The sequence below is a fragment of the Stegostoma tigrinum genome, chromosome 15, assembly GCF_030684315.1.
Source record: "Stegostoma tigrinum isolate sSteTig4 chromosome 15, sSteTig4.hap1, whole genome shotgun sequence".
In the NCBI taxonomy this organism is placed as follows: Eukaryota; Metazoa; Chordata; class Chondrichthyes; order Orectolobiformes; family Stegostomatidae; genus Stegostoma; species Stegostoma tigrinum.
Window position 1 is genome coordinate 65,050,283 of NC_081368.1, and position 26,936 is coordinate 65,077,218.

General features: G+C 42.1%; 1 protein-coding gene across 3 annotated transcripts in view; it reads right to left on the bottom strand.

The window, feature by feature from the left end:
* Nucleotides 1–1,157: 1,157 nt before the first annotated feature.
* Nucleotides 1,158–26,936, bottom strand: part of LOC125458774 (sodium- and chloride-dependent neutral and basic amino acid transporter B(0+)-like) — a 34,989-nt gene continuing 9,210 nt past the window's right edge. For 2 of the 3 annotated variants that reach the window (XM_048544415.2, XM_048544417.2), the window contains 12 exons: nucleotides 23,633–23,764; nucleotides 21,711–21,878; nucleotides 18,954–19,092; nucleotides 16,050–16,182; nucleotides 15,351–15,491; nucleotides 13,320–13,548; nucleotides 11,705–11,830; nucleotides 9,932–10,050; nucleotides 5,606–5,705; nucleotides 3,952–4,061; nucleotides 3,684–3,854; nucleotides 1,158–2,544 (listed from right to left, as the gene is read on the bottom strand). In XM_048544415.2, coding sequence (XP_048400372.2) covers nucleotides 2,407–2,544; nucleotides 3,684–3,854; nucleotides 3,952–4,061; nucleotides 5,606–5,705; nucleotides 9,932–10,050; nucleotides 11,705–11,830; nucleotides 13,320–13,548; nucleotides 15,351–15,491; nucleotides 16,050–16,182; nucleotides 18,954–19,092; nucleotides 21,711–21,878; nucleotides 23,633–23,764 — 1,706 coding nt within the window. In that variant the 3' untranslated portion in view covers nucleotides 1,158–2,406. The remainder of the gene's footprint in view (nucleotides 2,545–3,683; nucleotides 3,855–3,951; nucleotides 4,062–5,605; nucleotides 5,706–9,931; nucleotides 10,051–11,704; nucleotides 11,831–13,319; nucleotides 13,549–15,350; nucleotides 15,492–16,049; nucleotides 16,183–18,953; nucleotides 19,093–21,710; nucleotides 21,879–23,632; nucleotides 23,765–26,936) is intronic. The other variant, XM_048544416.2, reaches the window with a different exon arrangement.

Genomic DNA, 26,936 nt, shown 5'->3' on the forward strand with positions numbered 1-26,936 from the left:
TATAAAATCCTCAGCCTTGTATCATTGAGCGAGCCCTCCTTATTTTCTGTAGACAGAAATCTGAGTGAATGTTTCGGTGACCCTTGCTCAGATAGGAGCTAGGAAAATGTTGGTTCATGTACAGAAGTTACTGTAAAGAGTAAATGAAAGGTCAGGATAAAGCCCAAAGAGAGAGAAGAACTATTGGAAGACAATGAAGTGGGTAATGATCAGGCTAGGAGTGTGAATGTAGCTAATAATGAGGACTGTTATTGGCTTAGAATGGATTGTGTATAATAGCAGACTTTGTGATAGCAACGCCTGGTGTTTGGGGTTGCATTAAGGACATGGGAAGAGCTCAAGGCTTAAAGCTGTTGAACTCGATATAGAAACCAGAGGAATGCAAGGTCCTGAACCAGAAAATGAGGTGTTGTTCTTCCAGCTTGTGCTGAGTTTCACTGGAACACTGCAGCAAGCCTGAGGCACAGATGTTTGGCCAGGGAACAGTGTAGTGTGTTAAAGCAGCAGGCAACTGGAAACTCAGGGTCTTTTTTGAGGACGTGCTCAGCTTTTCTAGCAATCTCTGTTTTTGCTTTGACAGCATCCGCAGGGCTTTCAGTTTCTATTAAGTAAACAACACCTTGGCTAAGGCAAGGGCCTCTTCTTGTCGGATGACTGAGTGATTTTCCTCAATCACACTCAACAAAGTGAGCGCTGCAAAACCCTGCCAGGAAGGATATGGAGGCAGTGAGGCATCAATGGCCTGCCTTGATAGTCTGATAGCATGATCAACCTGTAACACAGTGAGAAGTGGTACAGGTTCCACTGAGCTTTGAAGGTATCTTCAGGCACAACTTTAAGAAGAGTAACTTGCGGCAATGTCTTTCAGGATGGAATCAAAAAAGTGAGATTCATCTGGTAGACCACATTAAAATGAATGGGATTGTCTTTAAAACTACACACAGGAGGCAAACCCATTGAAGCAAAAGGGGAAACATTTATCAGATTACAAAGGAGTGGGACCCATTCATTTCACTTACAAAAAAAATGGTGGGCATAGTCCATTTTGTGACCACGTAAACACGGGAAAAGCCTTCTGGACAGCAATGCGCAGTAACAGCATTGTTATACTGTAAGTTGAAATCCTTTAAGGTAAGAAGAGCAAAGCAACATTGGGATACAATGCAATACAATATCCTTTTATTCTCATGTGTGCCCTATTGTAGGAGTACAGTAAAACACTTTTACAATGTCTGCCTTCTTATAGCGACATCTTAGGTACAAGTAATGAGGTACAATTCTTGGATACAGCAGAGGGATAAAAGTAAAAGCTTCACTACATAGTTGAAACCAAGTTTAAAATAGGAATGTATTAAGAGGTTAACATTAGTGTTATAAGGAAAGGATTGTCCCCTCTCACTGGTCTCCATACAGGGCTTGTTTCCTGCATGCTGCTCTGGGGGCTGCTTCCTGTGTGCTGCTGTATGGCTTCTTCACTGCGCTGCTCTGGGCTCACAGCCCAAGTGCTGCTCTAGGGTTATGGGAATAGAACCATTAAGTGATAGACATGATAACACCATAGGGAATGACAGACAGGTGGCTAAAAGGTAAAACAAGTTTATTTCTGATTTTTAATGGGGAGATAGCTCCTACTATCTCTATAAGAAAGCGGGCTATGATGTCTCTCAGCTTCCTTGTTGTTCAAAGGCATAAACAGATTCATCAAGGACATTGAGATGATGATAAATTGTTATAGGTAATAATCTCATCTATTTGTTTGAAAATTTGTCAACTGTCCTCTCAGTCTTTTCTGTTCTAAAGAAACTGATCCTAATTTCTCCAGTACCCACACCCTCACAAAAGCCTCACTGAAGCGTAATGCCAAAAATTGGATGCAATATTCACCGTGAAGCCAAAAGAAAGATTTATATCTGTTCAGTATCATTTTGTTGGTTTTTTTTAGATTATACTTTAATCGCACAAGGTTTATTAAACAGGCAAAGACAGCCTTGCAAAATGCTATTTCATGTTATTTCAAATAATGAGAAAAATTCTTCTGTCTACACAGTTTCCACTATGAATCTGGACAAAGCTGAGTTAAAAACTTGAAAGCAATTGACCAATGCCAACAAGAACTGAAATTAACTCAGTTGTATTGAAGAAGAAGCTAGGGCAATGTTAACAAAAGAATACAAGAATAACACTAAAGAAAAGAAAAATAGCTCAACAGCATCCAAGTGATTTAAGGAGAAATTAACCAAAACATATCACAAAGGAATTCCAGATTAGAAGAAAATAACTGATGTACAGCATATTTGGGTCATCACAGTTGAGTTGCTGACTGTCCTTGAAGAACTCGTAGTGAGTCGACAACAGATCATTGCTTCATCACCAAGGTGACTTGAAGCAAAATTATCTTAGAAGTTTTCAGATCTCAGGAGTTGCCAGAAGTTGTAGACAATTTGGGGCTTCCTTGGAATCAAGCTTGTTTCTGTACCGTTCCCCTCTGTGTTCTTCCAGGTATGGACCCCAATCAGGAGCTGACGTGCAAGCAGCACAAATTTTCTGTTAAAGAAAAATCAAAAGGTTTAAACATTTCTGCCTGATTTATAACCATTATTAGACTTCCAACTCGAGGAAATCCAGACCTAAATCTGGTCATTCTGCATTTGGAGCTGACATAAAAGGATCAGTTGTGGAGAGTGCAGGTGGGCAGTCCCAAACTTTCTTTAGTGGGAACAATCTCACTCAGGAAATTACTGACCATTAACTTGGTAAAAATTGTGAGTAAATTACTGGTAAGCAATAGAAGGGATGAGAGTTTGCAAGTTAATGCAGAATCCATAATTAGTGAAAAAAAACTGATTCAATTATTTTGGCCTCCTTCATAACTGATCATGTTGATAATATAGATGCTCTCCAGCTCTTCAAAAATTCCTGAAAGGTAAATCTGATTCCAAATCGAGAAGGTAATTTCAAAGTTGGTTGAAAATTGTATTATGATTAATTGCAGTATCCAAAAGTTTTTTTTTAACTCTCGCACACAAATTGAGAGGAATTGAGAATATATGTCTCAGTTACTTCTGTAATTTTGTATATGTTGACGTATGTGTATGCCTGTATGTGTGCACATGTTACACCACACACAGACACACACACACACACTCCAGTCTCTGTGTGGTATGTGACATGTATATGTGAGACAGTAGGAGAGACGGTTTTTCAAAATTGTACTCAATGCCACTGTTAGAACTCCAACCTAACTCCACCTACACAGTACTATTTATGCCCACTGGGGAGTATCTCACAACTTCATCGCAAGGTTGCTCCAGGGTCATAAAGCCCACACACAACAGAGAGAAGCCATTATTTATGGCATCTCTCCAACTTTCCGGTGCTCTCATGTTGAAGATCCAGTCATAATTGGATAAAATGTTGCTAATCACTTCAAAGATAACACTGTGTGTCCTCAGCAAAGACAGAAATTGCTAGACAAACTCAACACGTCTGGCAGCATTTGTGGAGAAGAAGCAGAGTTAACATTTCAAGTCCAGCGTTTCTTTTTACAAAACTGGACTTAAATTGGTAACTCCACTTTCTTTTTACAGACGCTGTCAGACCTGTTGAGTTTCTCGAGCAATTTCTGTTTTTCTTACAGATTTCCAACAGCCGTGGCTCCTTGTTTTATTTTAGTAATTCCTTACCTGCCACAAGGTGGAGCCCTCAGCTTGGACAACTCTCACCACGGCCACAACAGGAATCCACATAATACAGAAGATGGTCATAGACCAGCCCAGTGCTATTGCCCAGACAGGGTATTCAACAGGCCCGTACGTTGGAGGTGCAAATGTTACTACTGACCAGACCAATATGACCTGTTTAAAATGACAGCATAAAATCACATCAGAAATAGACTGATTTTATCCAGTTTATTTTCTGCTTAAGCGACAAAGAAACATAACATTTCCTTACTGCCAGCAAACACGGAGAGATCACAACCCAACACGCTCTCCACCACAGCCAGAAGAGCCAAGTCCTTTCCCCGATCATCATCTCAATGTCCTTGATGAATCTGTTTACCCCTGTGAGCAACAAGGAAGCAGAGAGGCACCATCACTCGCTTTCTTACAGAGATAGTAGGAACTGCCGATGCTGGAGAATCTGAGAAAACAAGGTCTAGAACAGGATGAACGCAGCAGGCCAAGCAGCATCGGAGGAGCAAGAAAGCCTACGTTTCGGGCCTATACCCTTCATCAGAAATGGAGGAGTGGAAGGGGATTCTGAAATAAATAGGGAGAGGTGGGGAGGCGGATAGAAGATGGGTAGAGGAGAAGATAGGTGGAGAGGAGACAGACAGGTCAAAGAGGCGGGATTGGTGCCAGTAAAGGTGAATTTAGGTGGGGAGTTAGGGAGAGGATAGATTGGTCCAGGGAGGACGGAGAGGTCAAGGCGGCGGAATGAGGTTAGTGGGTAGGAGATGGGGGTGGGGCTTTAGGTGGGAGGAATGGTTAGGGAGGCTGGGACTAGCTAGCCTGGTTTTGGGATGCAGTGGGGGAAGGGGAGATTTTGAAGCTTGTGAAGTCCACATTGATACCCTTGGGCTGCAGGGCTCCCAAGCAAAATTTGAGATGCTGTTCCTGCAACCTTCGAGTGGCATCATTGTGGCAATGTAGGAGGCCCAGGATGGACATGTCGTCCAAGAAGTGAGAGTGGGAGTTGAAATGGTTCGCGACTGGGAGGTGTAATTGTTTGTTGCGAACCGAGCGTAGGTGTTCCGCATAGTGGTCCCCAAGCCTTCACTTGGTTTCCCTGATGTAGAGGAAGCCACCTCTACATTCACCTTTACTGGCTCCAACCCCGCCTCTTTGACCTGTCTGTTTCCTCTCCACCTATTTTCTCCTCTATCCATCTTCAATCCGCCTCCCCCTCTCTCCCTATTTGTTTCAGAATCCCTTTCCTCTCCCCCATTTCTGAAGAAGGGTCTAGGCCCGAAACGTCAGCTTTCCTGCTCCTCTGATGCTGCTTGGCCTGCTGTGTTCATCCAGCTCCACACCTTGTTATCACTTGCTTGTCCTGTCTTCAGGGTAACTTGTTTACTGTCAAAGTTCATCCTGTACTGGTTGACACTAATGAGCACGTTAAAGCAGCAGAGGGATCAGCACCCTTATCCTTGTCACCAATCTGATTAGCTATAAGATCTGCCCACAAGTCCTGCAAAATCAGTGCTTACTCCAGGAAAGGCTCTAATTTCTGATCTTGTTTGAGATGGAAAGGCCTCTGTTATCAGAATGGGGCACGATGGACCGCAAAGTGAGTCCTCCATCCTGAGGTGCAGAAAAGCAAACAGTTCCTAAGCCATCTTAAGAAATGCAGAAAACAGACTGAAGCAGAACGTGTCTGTTGGTTCATCTGTCTCAATAGCTGGTGAGAACTGATAATTGTCTCATTTCATTCCATTTCGGCTGAGGGCTGTATGACATCTCTATCAGCGACCAGCTAGAAAATGGCTGAGGCTAAACTGACCCCAATAACAACTCAGTCAGACCAAGAGGGCTAGGCCATTAGAGATGGAGCAGAAAGAACAGCCTGTCTCATTTCTTTTTTAAAAAACAAAGGTCCTACTAACCATAGATCCAGCTTAACGTAATCAGTTCCACCAAAGCAATTGCAAGAAGTCCCCAACCAGCGCAGAAATGATCAATTAAATTGATCCAATAAATCCCAGCCTGGATAAACAAATAAGTGTTAGAAAATGAGCTGTACGTGAAGACTAAAATTCAAACCCTCAATTTAAAATAAGCAATGCCAAAGGCATGAAGTTCAGGAAATCCCCATTTATGGTTAGAGAGCAGTGGAAGGGAGTTTTATGCCAACAGTTTGGAATAAGTTATTTTGCACAATCTTCCATTTCACAGGATTTAAATAGCCAAGCTGCGATGTTTTGCTCAGTGAATCTCACAGTGAGTGAGATGGAAGTGCTCACCACTGCTGAGGTGTTCCAGTTTCCAAGCTACTGATGCCATATTTAAAGGCCAGCTGGGCACCAAAATCCAAGAATGATGCCTCACAGTATCATGCTTACCCCTAAACGCGATGCAAAAGGAAGCCAAGCTCAGTTTTTGCTTCCCAGGGAAGGATATTGACATTCTGGTGATGGAGTAATGGTGAGTTCACTTTCTTGATGACCACAGAGAGAGGACATTCCACCAGACCCTATCAGCCTGAGCAGAGACAGCAGCATGACTCAGAGTTACCACTTGTGCAAAATGGGGTGCCCAACAACATGGAGAAAAATGTCAATAATCTTCTACATTCTATATGGAGACAGGGGAAAAGAAAATTCTGCAATAAACCACAGGTTTTGTTGTTTTTTTTCACTTGTTCATGGAATGTTGACATCACTGGCTGGATCAGTGTTTATTGTCCATTCTTGATTGCCTGAGAAAAGGTGGTGCTGACCTGCCCCCTCAAATCACTGTACTCTTGTAGTGTGGAAGAAAGTGCTGATAGGGAGGGAGTTCCAGGATCAAGGCCCAGAGACACTAAGGAAAACATAATCCAATTCCAAGTCAGGATGATGTGTGGCTTCCAGAGGATCTTGGAGGTAGTGGAGGTCATAGATTCGGAGATAACAAAGTGTGGAGCTGGATGAACACAGCAGGCCAAGCAGCATCTCAGGCGCATAAAAACCGACATTTCGGGCCTAGACCCTTCATCAGAGAGGGTCTAGGCCCAAAATGTCAGCTTTTGTGCTCCTGAGATGCTGCTTGGCCTGCTGTGTTCATCCAGCTCCACACTTTGTTTTCTTGGATTCTCCAGCATCTGCAGTTCCCATTATCTCTGATCATAGATTTGGAAGCTGCTTTCGAAAATATCTCAAATTATATTGTCTCCCACTGTGACTGTTCCAGTGTTTCTGAGCAGTGTAATTGCTGTCTGGGTCTAAGTATTCAGGTAACTTTCCCCTCCCTAATGTAGCTTGGTCTCCAGCTCATTAACATGGATCTGGCATTCCACTAGTTGTAAATATTTGCTGAAAATGCAGGTCACCTTGGTGTCCAGCATCTTACACATACTGCAGCAACAATACATTGCCCATCTCTGCCATCACCGCTCCATTTTAGTTAATTTATTAGTTAATTACTCAGGAATCCCTTGTCTTTATACTTTATTGCATTATGCTTGGAAATAAATCACCAGTATCAATGGCATTTCTAGCTATTTTTGAGAGAATGGGAAAAAATATCTAGAGACTTAAACTCAATCAGAACATTTTATTTTTATTTTAATGTCTAAAAATAATTTTCAATCCTACTCACCAATCAACTCTTTTCCCTGAACGCCATGGGTTTTCGTTTACAGCATTCTGCCTCAGGACTCACTGCGAATAGGCATCCTGATCTGTGTTTTTTACCTTCTGCCATTTATCACTTACTCTTCAGGCCTTACCTCTTGCAGCAGACCTTATCTCAAGCTGCTCTGTCCCTCTTTGCACTATATCCCCACTTTGAACCACATTCCACTAGCTCAGCGATTGTCTCACTCAGGTGAATCTTCACTCAAACTGACCATGCTGTTTACTGAACAGCTAAAGTCGCTGGATACTGCAAAGGCTATGGGCCCTGACAACATTCTGGCAATAGCACTGAAGACTTGTGCTCCAGTACTCACCGCTCCCTTAGCCAAGCTGTTCCAGTGCAGTTACAACACTGGCATCTATTCGACAATGTTGAAAATTGCTTAAGTATGTCATGTACACAAAAAGCAGGACAAATCCGAACTGTCCAATTCCAACCCATCACTCTACTCTCGTTCATCAGTAAAGTGATGGAAGGTGTCATCTACCGTGCGATCAAGCAGCATCTGATCAGCGACACCCCGTTTGGGCTCCACCAGGGCCACCCAGCTCCTGACCTCATCACAACCTTAGTTCAAATATGGACAAACTGCTGAATTCCAGAGATAGAGTAAGGATGACAGCTCTTGAGGCCAAGGCTATGTTTGACCAAGTGTGGCACCAAGGACCCCAGCAAAGCTGGAATCAATGGGTCTTGAGAGCATACTTTCTGTTAGTTGAACTCATACCGGGCACAGAGGAAGACAGTTGTGGCTGTTGGAGGTCAGTCATCTCAGCTCTAGAACATCTCTGCAGCAGCTCTTCAGGTCAGGAGTCATTGGCCTAAATATCTTTAGCTGCTTCATCAATGACCCTTCCTCCATCCTAAGGTCAGAAAAGGGGATGTTTGCCAATAATTGCTGATTGCTCAGCACCATTCACGACTCCCCAGATACTGAAACAGTCCACGTTCAAATGTAGCAAGGTCTGGGAATTATCCAGTCTAATTAACATTTGCACTGCACAAATTCCAGCCAATGACCATCTCCAACAATGGAGAATCTAACCATCGCCACTTGATATTCAATGTCACTACCATCACTAAATCCTCCCAGTATCAACATGCTGTGGCTTACCATTGACCAGAAAATGAATTGAGCTAACCATTTAAATACTGTAGCTGCAAGAATAGGTCAGAGGCTAGCAATCCTGCTGCAAGTAACTCAGCTCCACTTTCCCCAAAGCCTATCCACCAATGACAACAGGAGTGTGGTGGAATACTCCGCACTTGTCTGAAAAAAGGCAGTTCTTTCAATACTTAAGAAGCATGATACTATCCAGGACATTAGAACCGTCTTGATTGGTACCACAGCTCCACTCCATCTCCCACTGGCTCTCGGTAGTAGCAGTGTGTACCAACTACAAGATGCATGACAGAACTACTCCAAAGATCCTTAGGTAGCACCTTCCATAACCATAAGCAATCCCAGATAAGCAGTAGGTCGATAGGAACAACATCGGCTGCAAATTACCGTCCAATCCACTCACCATCCTGACGTGGAAATATATGACTGTTTCTTTGGTATCAGTTGATCAAATGTTAGTACTCCCTCGCGAACGGCATTGCACCAAATGGGCTGCAGCGGCTCAAGAAGATTGTTCACCATCACTTTCTTAGGGGCAACTAGGGATGGGCAATAAATACTGGCCTGGTCAGTGATATACACATCTTCTGAATGCATAAAAAGAAAAAATTCTTTTCCCAGGACTTTATCGACCTTTGACATTCCCTATCTCCAGAAAGTAGTGAAAGCTGAGTCATTCAACATACATATCACAGGATGACACAGTGGCTCAGTGGTTAGCACTGCTGCCTCACAGTGCCAAGGGCCTGGGTTCAATTCCACCCTCAGGCAACTATCTGTGTGGAGTTTGCACATTGTCCCTGTGTCTGTGTGGGTTTCCTCCGACAGTCCAAAGATGAATTGCCCATAGTGTTAAGGAATGTACAGATTATGTGGGATAGGTCTGGGTAAATGCTGTGAGGGCGTAATGTGGACGTGTTGGGCTGAAGGGCCTGTTTCCACACTGTAGGGATTCTATGATATTGAAAGTTAAATTAGTCTGAATTTTAACACATAAAGGAGACCAAAGTTAGGAAGGGCAGGCCAAAGTTCAGACCATGATTACATAAACTGTAATTTTATTGGAGAGTAGAACAGGGTGGATGGATTGAATAGCCTAATGTAGCTTTTTCTTATATTCTTTTGCTGTTGTCATATTACCCTTCCTTCATTGTTACTGGGTCAATGGCCTATAACTTTGCATCATTCCGTAACATTCAGGGGATACCTGCATCATGTGGACTGCAATGTTTCAAAAAGGCAACTCACCATCATCTTCTCAATGACAGATAGAGACAGCAAAGCTGAGTTTTAGTTCTTCACCCAGGCTCTGCATTAAATAGAGGATCATGAGTCCCTAAGAACACTTCATAATATTGAAGCGAGTAGGGAAAACAAAGAGCCAAAATAGAAGGCTTTCACATCATGAAAGCCATCAATCCAGTGAATTCTGCATCTGAAATCAAAATTAAAATGCCGCAAGATAACATACCTGTGTTACACATGGGACACTGAGGAGATAGAGTGCCAAGCATACACCAGCTGTCACAAAAAATCGCTTTGATCGCAGAAAGGTAGGGAACTGGTCCAGCAATGAGGTTATAATGGCTTCTAATGAAATGAACAGTAAAATGAGGGAAGTAGTTAATCCGTTTTGTAGTTTTGGGGACAAATGTCATCCTCCCTCTCAGGCAAAAAGTCCATACCCTCCAGACCAAAGAACAGACAGGACTGTTGTAATATGGCAAAGATTCCAGACCTGACAGAGATGTGCTTTAAACTGGCTACATGACACATGACATTGAGTATAAAAGGACCCACTTTATCTTCAGTTACTGTGTCATCAGTTCAGTGTAGTGTGCTCAGTCAATCAGTAATGTACATACTACGCACAGTAACACCCACAAGCACAGAACCCAGGCCATGCATGTAACTCTATGGTATTGTAGGCTTGTAAAAAGTCAGGTTGCTAATGAACTTCAAAACATCTGTCTCAACAAGAACCTGTCTCTCTATGGTATGTGTTATGCAGACTAATATGTAGGATGTTTCAAAATGCATCATGGGTAACAATGCCACTAGCTCCTGGCATGGCACTTAAATCTGGAGCCTCTGGCACAGAAATACGTTCATTATCTGCTGCACCATAAGATCGCAACCAACAATCTCCAACCAGTAATTTCTCACTCAGGGCTGGAACACAAAAATTACTTCAATACAATACTGCAGGAGGTCTGCATTGTGGGAAATGCCATCCTCAGATATAATATCAAAAGCAAGTCCATATACGCTTATTTGGATGAATGTGAAAAATTATCCTACTTCGTAGAAGGGCAGGGGAGATACCTGTCAATCAACATGAAAAACCAAACATTTTCTGGCTTTAGCCTCATTGCTGTTGGGTTTTACAGTCTGAGAATCAGTTGCCATATTTCCCATGTCACAACAATGTTTTTTCCTACATTACAGATCTAAAGCATTTCATTGTTAAATGTCTCAAGATATCAAGTGGTTATAGTAAATGCAAGTCTGTTGTTTCTCTTCTAAGGCACTGGCCTAGAAATTTATTGCATGTGAACTTATTTATAAGCGTACAAACAGCCAGGAGAGTACATACTGAATCGGCATACTCTAGGTGAGAAGTCAGTTTTTTTTATTCATTTGTGGGATGTGGGCATCGCTGGCTGGCCAGCATTTCTTACCCATCGCTAGTTGCCCTTAAGCAGGTGGTGGTGAGCTGCCTTTTTGAACTGCTGCGATCTTCCTGCTGTGGGCTGACCCACAAGGCCATTAGGGAGGGAATTCCAGGATTTTGACCCAGCGACAGTGAAGGAACAGTGATATATTGCCCGGTCAGGATGGTAAGTGACTTGGAGGGGAATTTGGAGATGGTGGTATTCCCATATATCTGCAGCCCTTGTCCTTCTAGATGGAAGTGGTCGTGGGCTGATCGAGTCACCCTCCATGTCAGTGAATCTTGTATGTGGAGCTTAGGAGCTTGCATCTGAAACAAATATATCTCCTGTGTATGCAGGTTGAGTCATTAAACTTATTAATAGTCCCCTTTATACATTTACATATTGATTGTGACTCCCTGAGAATGTGCAATTTTGCTGTGAGCAATATTCTCAGCTGGGCCAATCTCCCCAGGGCCTAACCCTGTGCAACATATGCAGCATTGGGTTCCCTTGTTGACTCAAATGTCAGACTGCAATAGCTCCCTTTTAATCAAAGTGGAAAGCAAGTAAAGTAAAATTGTTCTTACCTACAGCTACAAACTGACTGCTGAGTCCCAGAGTGATCAGCATGAAGAAAAACAATGCAGCCCATAAAGGTGCCCATGGCAACTGTGCGAGAGCCTCTGGGTAGGCAATGAAAGCCAAACCAAAACCTAGATACAATTGAAACGGTCAACTAAATGCACTTAAAACTGTAATTCATAAACTGTTTCATTTCTTTTTAATTTAACACTCAATAAGTAATTAAGAAATGTATTTGTTAAAATATATCATATTTTGCTCAGTATTTGTGTAAAGGATCTGATATTTTGTGGCTTACTTCCATCACAATTCATACCTCGAGCAGAAACATTCAGCCCATTGGTATTCCAATCCAGTTTGCCAGTCTCTTTGCTTGGCCAAAAACCTAGCCAGTTTCCACTGAGAGTATTGTAGCTTTGACTCTTGCAATTCCATGTGCCTTTGCCTCTGAATTTTTACCCTCCTCTTCTTTTCTTTTTTTTAATCATATCTTTTCACCGCCCCCACCTTCCTCTCTGCTTCCCACATGTATCAACATTTCTATGCATTTGTTCTCATGATCACTCACCCATCTCCATAACTCTCCTCCAGGCTCCTCAAATTCTTTGATTACTGCCCCATCTGCATCCCCTACTTTCCCCCTTTTTTCAATTTTCACACTTGCCCTCTTCCTTCCTCTCCATTTCTGATTTTCTCACTCGTCCCATCCCTTATCCAGTTGCTTTTTCCCTCCCTAGTTCAATGGAATTGACTCCAAAATTTGTCAACAGAGTGGACAAGAAAAATACCCACTAACTTAGAATCCCCACAGTGTGTAAGCAGGCCATTTGGCCATCAAGCCCAAACTGAACAGCATCCTACTCAGACCCATTCCCCCTACCTTATCCTGGCAACCCAGTTTGTTCAGCTCCAAGAATTACTGTTTTTGGTAGAAGTTTCACCTGTGTGATATAGGACTTAAATACAAAACCAAAAAGAGAGACAAATTTGAAAACTTTTGTCTTACATTCATGAGAACCGAAATGCAAGAAACCAAAACTAGATGGGGAACACTAATTTGTACATCATGATAAAATATTACCGTTTGGTTGGACAATGTGTAGTGTGGAGACCCAGGAACTGTTAACTGCCAATCAAGCAGGAAGACTAATTGTTTAGGTTGGTAGAATGCAAAACGGTCCCGTGGGGAATGGATGGAGTGTTAGATTAGCATGAGACATAGTTTTAATATGCCAAAAGGAATCTGGCCATACGTTGTAACATTTTCATTGAGGAATGAATCATAGAAAATGACAATCCCTGCAGTGGTCCCCATGACAACACCCTAACCTGTCAGTCTGTTGACCAAATTTTTTACCAGCTAAGATAGATAGCTAACAGCTTCTGCTCCCAACCACAGTACAACCAAATAAAAAATCTCTTCCCATGATGTTTCAATTAGCGCTCCCTTTCCAAATTTAGTTTCTTGTGTACCAGTCTTGACAAGTGCAATACAAAAATATTGGCTTTATGTTTCTTTTCAGCAGAGTGGATAGTAAGAGGTCAAAAAATCCAAACAGTTGCAATTATGAGTTGAGAAATATTTTAATAGAAAGACAGTAAATGTGACTCTGCATTTACCTGACTGGATAACCTCTGAAACAAGTTTGTCTTGTCTATGAGCCATATGTCCGAGGATGGAGAAGATGACAAATCCAGCAAACACACTCGTAGTGCAATTAACAACACAGACGACAATGGTATCTGTGTAACAGTTGTTGTGGAATTTATTGTAGGATGACAGTGTTATTAAACTGCCCCAACCTACTGCAAGAGAATAGAAAATTTGTGTTGCAGCATCTTTCCAGACCTGGTAAATAGAAGGGAGAAATCATCAGCACAGGGAGATTTCAATTGAAACTGTCAACTAATTGCTAATCTCCCTCCAAGAGATATGATGGTTTTCAACATCAGCCATGCTTTCTAGTGAATGACTCACCTCCTTATTATCCGCATGTCCACTCCTATTCTACATTTTTTTCAAAAGCAGCAATTAGGAAGAGATTTTGAATACAATACAATGATAACTATGTTTTGTTTTAAACTTATTGAGGGTGAGAGATCGACTAGTTTGGTGCCATTAGTTTAAGGAATGGAAAGCTATCACCACTATTAAGGATAACAATGAAGCACTACTCAATCTAATTAAAATAAACGAAGCAGTAAAAATGTGAGTAAACATACGGAGCAACAATTGTGTTATAATAAGTATTAGGGTAATGAGTAACAAATGGACATCAAACTGTATGAGTATTAAAATATATTTATGATGGGAAGGAATGGTGGTGGACTAGGCAGAAATATTGACCATGAAAAAAAATATTTAAAGAGAAAATGAATAGAGCTCATATAAAAGTGAGGATGATAATGGGGAGTAACTTAGCCTTTGCCTCATGTTTTTACTGAAGAGGATAACAAAGGACAAATTACAATAGCTGAAGCAAAGAAACTTTTCAGAAATGTTAAGAAATAAAGGGATAAAATTCAGGATAAGCTAATCAAAATTTAGGCAGCTAAAATCCCAGGTTTAGATGGAATGCCAGCAAATAATTAAAGAACAAGGCAGGAGAAAGGAAAGCCTTGTTTATTTATAGATCAGAGATAATGGGAACTGCAGATGATGGAGAATCCAAGATAATAAAATGTGAGGCTGGATGAACACAGCAGGCCAAGCAGCATCTCAGGAGCACAAAAGCTGACGTTTCGGGCCTAGACCCTTGCTGATGAAGGGTCTAGGCCCGAAACGTCAGCTTTTGTGCTCCTGAGATGCTGCTTGGCCTGCTGTGTTCATCCAGCCTCACATTTTATTACCTTGTTTATTTATATACTGCTTTTAAAAAAGCGTATTGAGAAATGACAAATGGCAAATGTAACTCCAACCTTCTGGAAAGGGAAATAGAATACCTGGAGGAAAGTTAACCATATAATAAGATGAGTGCAAAGAATAATACAGGAATGTTTTCTGAAAGATAAGCTAATTGAACAACAAAATACAATGTAAATAGTTATGGTGATTGGAACCAGGTGGATTTTATTGGCGAGAAGATCCTTGATTGGGGCTGTTACTCTGGGCCAACCAGGGAGCTCTGGCTGACCAATGAATAATCAGGCCACTCAGAATCTCTTCAGTTCAGGGACTGACTCCAGGCCACATCCAATGTGCTGTGGAAATGTGAAAATAAAGGGTCACTTGGTGACTGGATACCAGCCTCTGTGCAGTTATTCCAACAGTTAACAAGGATTTATTAAAGGATGGCCATGTTAAAAAGGTAGACAAGAGTAAGGTCTCTGAAACCTTATCAAAGGTTTTTGAAAAATCTATGATAAAGCTCTAGATAATTGGGTCCAGGGCAACTAACAAATGACTATGAAAATAAATTAAGGAATTGGGCTATATTTCTTCAAATGAAGGACAATAACCACCATCAATTCACTGTCTGCATCAAAAAGCAATGATTGAAATTGTGACTTTGAACAACAAACCAAAATGAACACTTGGGCCTTTCTTAATTATCTTGAGCACTAAGAGATAAGCAACAGAAACATGAAATAAACAGAGATTTTGAGACAAATTTCCAGCTGAAATTGCATGGATTATTCAGATGTGTTTACCTCTGCGTCAGCCAGCTTTGACAATTCTAACTGCTTTCCAACGTAGAATTCAATCCCTTTATAGGCTCCTTCCAGGGTAACCCCTCGGATCAGGAGTATGGTCAGAACCACATATGGGAATGTCGCAGTGAAATAAACAACCTGACCATGGAGAAACTGATTAGATTTTTGCTTCTGGAAGTAGCAGTTATTTGTATCAAGCATGTCACCCCCAGTAAAATGTAATAGTGAATTTAAATAAAACAGTATTATTCTGTTCATTTCTAATCTTTGCATGGAAACACATTTAAATAGAAGGTTCAAGTAGGGTGTGAAGAAGATATGTCAGCCCTCACATCTGCAGGTCACTTTTCCATTCATGTTTAAATAAACTGTTAACATAATACTATCAACCAGTTTGCTACCCAACTTCCCCCAGGTCCCTATATCAGTGCGTGTAACCCTTAGAATGAAGGAGACATTGCAGGGATTTGGGGGAAATTGCTGCTTTTCTTTCCCTCAGGAGAAAGATCTTCAAATCTCCCGCAGGCCTGAAGTGTTGATTAATTATGGATCTCCTACTCCTCAAAGAGACACTGTTAACTTCACCTGGGAGATAAACCAGCTATTTCACAAAATGATTCATAAATTGTAGTTTTATTGTTCCAGAAAACTGTACGCTGTCACTGACATTAATTCTAGTCATCATTGATCACCTACCTTTCCTGAAGATTTGATTCCTTTAGATAACGCTGCTCCAACTATCAGCCAGGCCAGAAGCAGACAGAGAGCTAAATACCAGACTATGTCCCCAGTCTCTTCGATTGAACTAGAACGGTTCAAAACCATTTTCCTAGCGAAAATGACAATAGGAAATGTTTGTTAGGATTATTTTCGTCACGCAGCCATTAAAAGTTCATCTGGTTCAGTAATGTATCTTAAGAGAGAAATCTGTCTTCATGGAGCCTTGCAAACATGTGACTGTACACAGCAAAGTGGCTGCTTCTTTATTGAGGTGTGATCGCAAACTCCTCAGTTGTACAATTGTTACGAAGAAACTGAAAAATGAAAATGGAGGGATCACCAAGCATGAACCTCGGTACTGGACAGCACAAGCCACACCTAGCCAAATGGAGCCTCAAATTTCACTTTCTTATCATACATCGGCAGATTTCAAGATTGAGAGAGATCTAAGATTGCAAGCTTTTTCATGTGGTTACAATTCAAAGAACAAAGAGCAAAGAAAATTACAGCACAGGAACAGGTCCTTCGGCCCTCCAAGCCTGCGCCGATCGAGATCCTCTGTCTAACCTGTCATCTATTTTCTAAGGGTCTGTGTCCATTTGCTCCCCACCCATCCATGTACCGGTCCAAATATATCTTAAAAGGTGCTAACGTGTCTGTGTCTATTATTGAATCATCTCCAGCTCCTTCCAAGAATCTGCTGAGGACATCCATGGCTTTTCACAATCCCAAAGCCCACAAACCTACCTCCTGGGAGAATAATGTCGTGTTTGCCAAGGGCACCACTTTGAGCTAGATGGGGTGAGTCATGCATATACACAGAGCTCTTTTACTTGGTGCAGTCACTGGTTCCCATTGTTAGAGAGATCTGGACCGAAAAAGTATGGCAATCAAGGCGCCCTCAGGAGTATTTCTAAACTGAAATGTATCCCACTCCCTCGATCTTTAGCTGGTGTGTCACCACAAGAAGTTCTTCACACACGTCTGTGCAAGAAATTCTGGAAGATGCCACAGAGACTTGCAGCCTATGTCTGTCACATCTCCCTCGTTATTTGCTGGCAGCGGGTAGCTTGTTGGTGATGAGGGCTATCAACTAAGAATGTGGTTCAGTTCTGCCTTGAGGATCTCCATGACAGGTACTGTGAAAAGATAGTGGCATGGCCGCATAGGTACAAAGACAAACATTGAGCTAGCATGGGGTTTATCAGACAGATCTAGGTGCCATTCAATGTGTACGGGCAATATTGGTTTGCTTACACAACAGTGGCTTGTACAGACAGCGGTGCCAACCACTACCAGAACACAGTTGCGACAACTTGCTGTCACCATCCTCTTTCTTAGGATTTATGGCCTCCTCGGGTTACAATGATAAACAAAAGCCACTAATGAGAAGAAAGGGTCTCCTCTTAAAGGAGATGCAGTGTATTACTTGATAGCAATCAGGCACAAGTTAGATTAGTGATTTCGACATTGTTGTTAAGACTATCAAGAGGTCTGTGAATATAGGTCTTCACCTGACAAAATTCTAACCACTCAATTCTTTATGGAATCAAATTGAAGTGAGCTTTCTGTAGCCTCCAACAATAACCCTTTCAGAATCATTACCTTGGATCATTGACCAAGGCAAGTAGCAGCATGGTGGGCTCTGAATACGAGCAAAGGCCAGGAAGTGAAAGCACCAGCAGAGGCCTCACCTCCATGTTATATTTCTCCGTTTCAGTTCTTATGGTGCACATACACTGCCTCACAAGCCAAAAGCTGGTGAATGCTGCTGTTTTTTGGAAAGTGCTAAACAACCAAGAACAAACAAAGCACGTTTGGGAGATGGTATAAATCTCAGAATGAGTGCAAGTGTTAGTCTCTGAGAATGTGATGAACTTCTTTGAGAGAGCATAAATGGCTTTGCGGGGGAATGCTTTGAGAATAGAGGTACCAATGTGAACAACTGTATGTGCATTGGTAATCACATCTCCTGCCCTCATGAATGAACCTCTAATGACTCTGAATCCAGTTTCAAGTGACAGTGCTTGCCCATTTCCATCCACGAGCTTGGTCTAAGAGTTGGCGTCTCCCTCGAATCCACAGTAAGCAACACATCTTTGTAGTCCTTCAGATAATGCACCAGAACTTTCAAGAAAATGTCAGTCGCAGGTAGCTGAGGTGGAGGAGGATGAGGGGTGGAAGAAAAAGGGAGCAGCTTTGCCACCTCTCCTTTCCATTGGCATAGCTGCTAAAATTGCAAGGACACCTGGTGGGTTCCCCTTCATTTTAACAAGTATATTATCAGTTAGCTGGTGAAAGTCATGGTTCTGCCCACATCCAGTGATTGGTCAACAAACCTAAAAGTGATATGTTAAACACTGTGCTCACTGCTGCACAAATTATGTTCCCCGTCCACTATAAGAAGCGCCCTTCTCTTAATCCTGGGGAAGAGCAGTTCAGTTCCATTAAAATTCCACACCATGTCTCCTAATGAATTCAACTCTTTCATTGTGTTAAACACAACATCTGCGTCCAAACACTTTTTCTACAGTTCATTTCTCAGGATCATGGGTTAAACCCCAAACTGCATCCAAATAAAAACACAGAGGAAGGGATATCCGTCACAGGCAATTTCAACTGTTCAGTATTTCGCAATTCTGATGTGAATCTTTTCTTTAAAGAACACAAAATACAAAAATAAATGGTTGCCTGCAGTTACCTGAAGAAAAGGGACCACCGTTATGTTGTTCATTTGTTACGAATGCATGATGTAAATTATATATCTATCGAAATCAAACAAGTTCACTCTCAATAATCAGAGCATTCGCCAACTAACCAAGGAGTTACCTGCCCAGCTGTGTAGGTTATAGGTACAGCTCTCTGCTGCAATGTACTTACTCCCAGTATTGCTCACTTGGACTCTGGTGAGGAACAGAGATTTCTGACCCATTTGGACAATTTTCATCGTTGGCCCACAGCCATGTTGTGTTAATGATTTCAAAATATCCATCATCCAGAGTGAGATTGCAGAGTGGATCTAGAAAATGTGGAATGTGCTTTAGAATTACACATCACTGGGAACAACGCTGTCATTTCTAGTGATATAATCAGGGTCACTGTTTCACTCTAACTGAATCTTTCCATTCACTTGGAGCACATGGATAAAGTTACAGATGAGTCAGACAGAGAAGCACAATCAGTCTATTCCACGCACAGCACAGTCCAGCTCTGGCTCTTGCTCTGCATGTAATTGCGAATCTTAGTATGATTACCCTGAACCAGTCTGTCTACTCCTTTAATCACAAAGCCCAACATTAAAGTGTAATGAATTCCTTTAATCAGATTATCAAAGTGGGTCATCAATGTATATTGAAATATGAATTATGGATGCAGAATTTCATAGGAGGGTGGTACGGTTGCTCTGTGGTTAGCGCTGTTGCTTCACAGCACTAGGGACCTGCGTTTGATTCCACCTTTGGGCGACTGTGTATGTTGAGTTTGCACATTCTCCCCGTGTCGGCATGGGCTTCCTCCAGGTGCTCCAGTTTCCTCCCACAGTCCAAAGAAATGCAGGTTAGGTGGATTGGCCATGCTAAATTGCCCATAGTGCTCAGGGATGTGTAGATTAGGTGGATATAGGGCTGGGCCTGAGGATCGATGCGGACTTGTTGGGCCAAAGGGCCCGTTTCCAAACTGTAGGGATTGTATTGTTCAATGTAAAGTCAATGCTGCACTTTTCATCATGAGACAGAGTGTTGGGAGATATCTTTTATGTTGAGTATCATATTAGTTGCTTAGAAATTCAGTCAATAGGTAGGTGCATGCTGTGGGTAGATGTGAAAGCTGATTAAGTGGATAGGTAGACAAAGTGGGCAAGTAAATGAACCAGGAAGATGGGTAGAAGGATGAGCTGGGTCAGAAGATTGATGTGTAAGTGGTGGGGGGGGGGGGGGGGGTGCAGGAGTGCGGATGAGTAAGTGGTGATTAGGCTGTTTAAATCAGTACACTTTGAAACAGTTGGTGGTTATGTGGGTGAGCTAGAGGTTGGGGTTCAGGTACATAAGTTTTTGAAACTTGAATCACAGGTGGACAGTGTGCTTAAGAAGGCATTTAGCCTTCATTGCTCAGACCATTGAGTATAAGAGTTGGGACATCATGCTGAGGTTGTTGGACATTGGTGGGGCCTCTTCTGGAGTACTGTGCCCAGTTCTGGTCGCCCTGTTAGCAGAAGGATATTATAAAATTGGAGGGGTTTCAGAAAAGAGTTACCAGATCACTGCTGCGAATGGAGGTTTTGAGTCATGAAAGTAGACTGGAAGGGAAGACACCTTTTCCCACTGGACGTTGAGGGCTGACCTTATTGATATTCATAAAATCATGAGGAGCATAGATAGGGTGAATGACAAGAGTCTTTCTCCCAGGGTGGGGAAGTCAAAAGCTGGGGACATAGTTTTATGAAATATGCTGAGGAAAAGACTCTTTCAAGGTAGAGGAGAAAGATTTAAAAAGGGCTTGAGGGGCAACTATTTTACACAGAGTGGGTGGTTTGCGTGTGGAATGAACTGCCAGAAAATGTTGTGGAGGCAAGCACAGTCAAAATGCTTAAAAGACATTTGGACAATTTCATCAATAGGAAAGCTTTGGAGGCGTATAGGCCAAGTACAGGCAGGTGTGAGTAGTTTAAGTTGACAGCATGGACAGTTTGGACTAATTGAACTTATGGGTATGTTTTCGTGCAGTATAATTATATGACTCTAAGTGGGTGCAGTGAGTAGAGGGGCAAATAGAGCAGGTTGAGGGACCGGAAGAGAGGTTTCGTCATGGTCCCAGTTGTGTCAGGTGGTTAGTCAAGTCAGATCAGGAAGGGAGTCAGAGTAGTTCAGGAATGTGGCTATACCTGGTATCAGGTCAGTCTGGTGATTGGAAGGGGTAGACAGACTGGGTCAAGGTAGTCATACTATGGGAAGTTGGGTGGTATTAGATAGACAAGGAGGTCAGGGGAGATATTTGAGTCAGGTCTGCAGGGGAGTCCTAGTTGTTTGAGTTTGATATAGAATCATAGAATTATAGAATTCATACAGTGTGGAAAGACAGTCCAGTTATTTAGATACCCAATTGTTGGAGCAAGTTTGAATCTATCCAACACTCCCTGGATAAGTATGTGGTTAAGTAGCTTCCTCACTCTAGCTCAATGTCTGTGACATCGCAAAGGATGACGTACACTTACGATGGGCATTTCACTGGTTCCTTGTCACCATCGTAAGTGCAATTCCTGCATATGCCTGACAACGCAATGGCTGGAAGATTTGACCATTGAAACGATGAGCACTTTGAGCGATAGCTTTGTTGCCTTCCTCAGACTGTGCGGACCAATTGCTGCAGCAGACATGAGAGAAACTCGTGTCAGAAGCCCCTCAATGTGCCGACAGCCAGGAATTCCTGCCTGAAGATCTGATCACATCACTCTCTTTGAACAAAGTTCAATAGTAATAATATACGTTCCTAGCTGGGAGCTCTGTGAATAGATGGACAAATAGTAAAAGACTTGATCTGTTGGCAAAAACAACTCACGTCTCAGAGTCTGAAGCATAACCAGGTGCAAGTAGCTATCAGCCTAAGTGCCTATAGTTTCCCCAATAGAAGTAAGCACTGTACCTTTGGGAGTCCTGCTGCATGTTTCATCTGCTCCCCACCAACTGAAGCAGTCTGACCACGGCAGGGGTGATTGGAAGGAAGCGAACAGGTAGTACAGACTGTAGCCGATGATGCAGTTGTAAGTGATGTCTATAATTGTACTGAATAGGACCATCGTAATCCCCACACCTTGAATTCGAATGAGGAACATGAATATTAATTAGAAACGATTTACAATTGAAAAGATTTACTATAAATTCATTCCACTGGTCAGAGAAACTAATTCTGTTTAGTTGCAATAAGTTATTACAACTATTCCACAGCATCTTCATGTTGCTCCGGAATATTTCATAGCTGGGGAAATTGCCAAGCACTTTACTACAATGGACAAAATCTACAATTATTAATTTTAAAATACGGAAGCTTCATTTACATCCTAGTAAGAAATCAGACTTCTTAGTAAAACATATAAACAACATGATAACTTAGAAAATAGGAACAGAAGTAGGCCATTCAACCCCTCAATTCTGCTCCATGTAGTGAGATCATGATAAATGTCTATTTCAACATCATTTTACTGACCTATTTCCGTATCATTTGATGTTTTTAAATGTACAATTCTAACAATTTCAGTATTTGACAGCCCTCAATGACTCAGCCTCTGTGGTCCTCTGGAGTAGGGAATCCCAAAGATTCATCACCTACTGTGTGAATAAATGCCTCTTCATCTCAGTCCAAGGACAGATGACTATTGTCCAATGAAACGATTGTCAATTGTAAAGACTCATCTGTTTCATGAATGTCCTTTAAAGAAGGAAACTGCCACATTTACCTCATCTGATCTACATGGGAAACCCTACCCACAGCAATGTGGTTGACTCTCAACTGTCCTCCGACCAATTAGGAATGGGCAGTAAATGATGGCCTAGCCAGCAACGCCGATGTCCCACGAATGAATTAAAATGAAAAAATTTGATTTCCTTGTCATTTTCTGAATCTCAAAGCAAATAATAAATTAATTAATTAACACAAGTTCTCTTCTTGCTCTTTTTCCCATCTTCCTGGGGTTTCGACCTAAAGTTATTTTTTACCCCAGTGGACGATGTACACTGGTCATTGGTCCAAATTAAAATTTTGCAACCAATATCTTAAAGCTTAAACATCGGTACCCATTAACCTAGAGGGACATCCTAGCTGGACATTGTCCTTCCCTGATCCAATGTATCCCAATTGTGTTAGAAGAGTTGGCAATCAGCGGCAGGATCTTTGTCTGTTATTTTTCTTGGTTCTTCAGGGACTGCTGTGTCAATGATCCATGAGATTGGACTGTTTTTTACTTAAAATTTCTCCCTCTCAAAACTTTTAATTTGTTAACTTTTCCCACTAATATTTCTCAACAGACAGGCACACTCAGAATTTGAATTCGCTTCACCACTTTGCACCAATGAAAAATACTTCTAACGCGTATATATTGTTTTCAGCAACTCCACTGCACTTAAGTAAAACAATGAAAATTTCAAGGAGCCATCACTCCCATTATAAATACTGAAAATGTTATTATAACAAATGAAGCACAAAAACATTATTGACCCTGGTGACTGAGTAACAAATTCTACAGATTTACTAGTTAACTAAACGGAGAGTGAAAGAAACACTACATTTGCCGCATCTGTCTGTTCATTTTAGAATTAGAATTGTTTAGAATTATAATGAGAATTATAATATCCTTTATTGTTGTGTGCACTCAAGTACGGAAGTATGGGAGTACAGTGGGAAGTTTACAGTGTCGCCCTATATGGCTATATCTGTCTTCACAAAACCGAATCTAAATCAAATGGCATAAAGGATATCAAGCAAGGCTGGCCTCAAACTACATTTACTAACATGAATTAAACATTATATTTCTACACTTAACAAGCTCAAGTTGCTGAATATACATTAACCTTGTAACATGGGCACAGCTTTCCACACTGCAACAGGCCCAAGGCTGGCAAACTGCCCAAAGGAACTCTCCAAGTAAAACATAGGCATCGCAATGAAAGCCAGCATGATTGTGTAGGGAATTAGAAACACACCTGGAAAATAGTAAAGGAAAGCTGAAGTACATTGCAGAGACATTAGAATTATTGAGTTGGAAGTTAAGTCACTGAACATTTCAAGTCATATTATTCCTGTGAAAATAAACACTATTGTTGACAGAACAATATGATTCAAGTTACAACTTGAGTCCACACTGCCCCTCTGATGAGCATCCCATCTAGACTCACCTTATTTCTGTAGCCCTGCATTTCCCGTGACCAGTCCACCTAAGCTGCACATCTTTGGACTATTGGAGGAAATTCGAGCGCTCGGAGGAAACCCACACAGACACAGGAAGAACATACGAACTCCACCACAGACTCCACCCGAGGCTGGAATTGAACCTTAGTCTCTGGTGCTATGAGGCAGCACAGCTAACCACTGAGTCAATGTGTTGTCCTACTTGTACAAAGAGAATAGAGGGAGGCATGAGCATGTGAGGACAATGAGATGTGGGGGAGAGAGAGTCAGTGGAGATGTGAGGCACCTCAAGAGAGGAATGGATGAAGCTAGAAGGCATGTTACTGTGTGCATTTTTGCTCAAGAGAATACGTTTAAGTATGTGAAGCTTGTCACACAAAAGTGTGACTTCTTGACCCCTCCTGAGATCGCAAAACTCCTTGATGGCTGGTGAGACCACGCTCCTGCTGCTGGCTTCCATCCATGCTCAAAGAACTGTCCTCTTCCTCCAGTGTTTTTGAGAACACTCCATACTGTCATTCCTCAGATTCTGCAACAGGATATCCACCGAGGAGCAAGGGACTTAGCACTCCTGCGAGTTCTGCCCATACTGTGGTGGTAGGAGCCTCAAAACCCACAATGAGTTGAGCCATTCCAATCTTTGTTCAAGTACCTTAGTTGGAAATGCTATGATTGACAAAATGGATGTAACATCCCCATCCATCTTCCTGGTATAATTTGAATAAATGTGAGGCTGTTCACTTTGGACGCAAAAATAAGAAGTCGGATTACTACCGAAATGGCTGCAAATTAGGAGAGGGGAATATGCAATGGGACCTATGTGTCCTTGTGCACCAGTCGTTGAAGGTGGGCATGCAGGTGCAGCAGGTAATAAAGAAGGCAAATGGTATTTTGGCTTTCATTGTGAGAGGTTTTGAGTACAAGAGCAGGGATGTGTTGTTGCAGTTATACAGGACCTTGGTGAGACCAAATCTAGAATATTGTGTGCAGTTTTGGTCTCCTTCTCTAAGGAAAGATACTCTTGCTCTTGAGGGAGTGCAGCAAAGGTTTACTGGGCTGATTCCAGGGATGGCGGGTCTGACTTATGACGAGCGATTGACTAGGTTAGGATTGTTTTCACTGGCGTTCAGATGAATGAGGGGGGAATCTCATGGTGACTTATAAATTCTAACAGGACTAGACAGGGTAGATGCAGCGTGGATATTCCCATTGGTGGCTGTGTCCAGAGCCAGGGGTCACAGATTGAGGATTCGGGGCAGACCATTTAGGATGGAGATGAAGAGACAATTCTTCATGCAAAGAGTGGTGAGCCTGTGGAATTCATTACCACAGGAAGTAGTTGCTGCCAAAACATTGAATGTATTCAAGAGGCGACTAGAGATAGCACTTGGGTGAATTGGATCAAAGCTTATGGGGAGAAAGCATTGGTTTTCATTGGCAGGGGGATTGAGTTTAAGAGCTGCGAGGTTATGCTGCAGCTTTGTAAAACCCTGGTTAGACCACACTCAGAATATTGTGTTAAGTTCTGGTCGCCTCATTATAGGAAGGATGTGAAAGCTTTAGAGAGGGTGCAGAAGAGAATTATCAGGATGCTGCCTGTACTGGAGGACAGGTCTTATGAGGAAAGGTTGAGGGAGCTCGGGCTTTTCTCATTGAGTGAAGAAGGATTGGAGGTGACTTAATAGAGGTGCATAAGATGATGAGAAGCATAGATAGAGTAGATAGAGACTTTTTCCCAGGGCGGAAATGACTGTCACGAGGGAGCATAATTATAAGGTGATTGGAAGAAGATATAGGGGAGATATGTGAGATAGGTTTTTTAGACAGAGAGTGGTGGGTTCATGGAATGTACTGCCGGCAGTGGTAGTGAAGTCAGATACATTAGGGATATTTAAGCTACTCTTGGATATGCACATGGATGATAGTAAAATGAAGGGTATGCAGGTTAGTTTGATCGTGAAGTAGGATAATAGGTAGGCACAGCATCACGGGCCAAAAGACCTGTACTGTGCTGTACTGTTCTATGTTCTAAAGCAGGATTAGACTATTGAGTTGGACTATCAGGTATGATCGTGATGAATGGAGGAGCATACTCGAAGTTGAAGGTGATGATTGATGAGGGAAAGGTGATTGATGGTGTCTACATGGACTTCAGTAAAGCCTTTGACAAGTTCCCTCATGGCAGACCAGTAGAAAAGTTGAAGTCACATGGTATCGGGGTGAACTGACAAGAAGGGTACAGAACTGGCTTAGTCATAGGAGACAGAGAGTATGTGTGGAAGGATGCTTTTTGGAATGGAAGTTATGACTAGTGGTGTTCCACAAGGATCAGTGCTGGGACCTCTGCTGCTTGTGGCCTACATAAACAATTTGGAGGAAAGCGTAGATGATCTAATTAGTAAGTGTGTAGAAAATACATAGATTGGTGGAGTTGCAGACAGTGAAGAGGATTGTCAAAGGATACTGCAATGTATAGATCAGTTGGAGGCATGGGCAGAAAAATGGCCGATGGAGTTTAATCCGGACAAATGAGAGGTGATGCATTTTGGAAGATGAAGTACAGGTGGAAATTATACAGTGAATGGCAGAAACCTTCGGAATATTGACATGCAGAGATCTGCGTGCGCAGGTCCACAGATCACTGTAGGTGGCAGTGCAGGTAGATAAGGTAGTAAAATAAGGCTTATGGCATGCTAGCCTTCATTGGAAGGGACATTGAGTGTAATGATAGGGAAGTTATGCTGCAGCTTTATAGAACCTTAGTTAGGCCGCACTTGGAATATTGTGAACAGTTCTGGTCACCAAACTACCTGGAGGATGTGGATGCTTTGGAGAGGGCACTGAAAAGATTTACCAGGATGTTACCTGGTATGGGGGATTTTAACAATGAAGAAAGGTTGGATAGACTGGGTTTGTTTTCACTGGAACACAGGAGGTTGAGGGTCGACTGAAAGAAGTTTGTAAGGT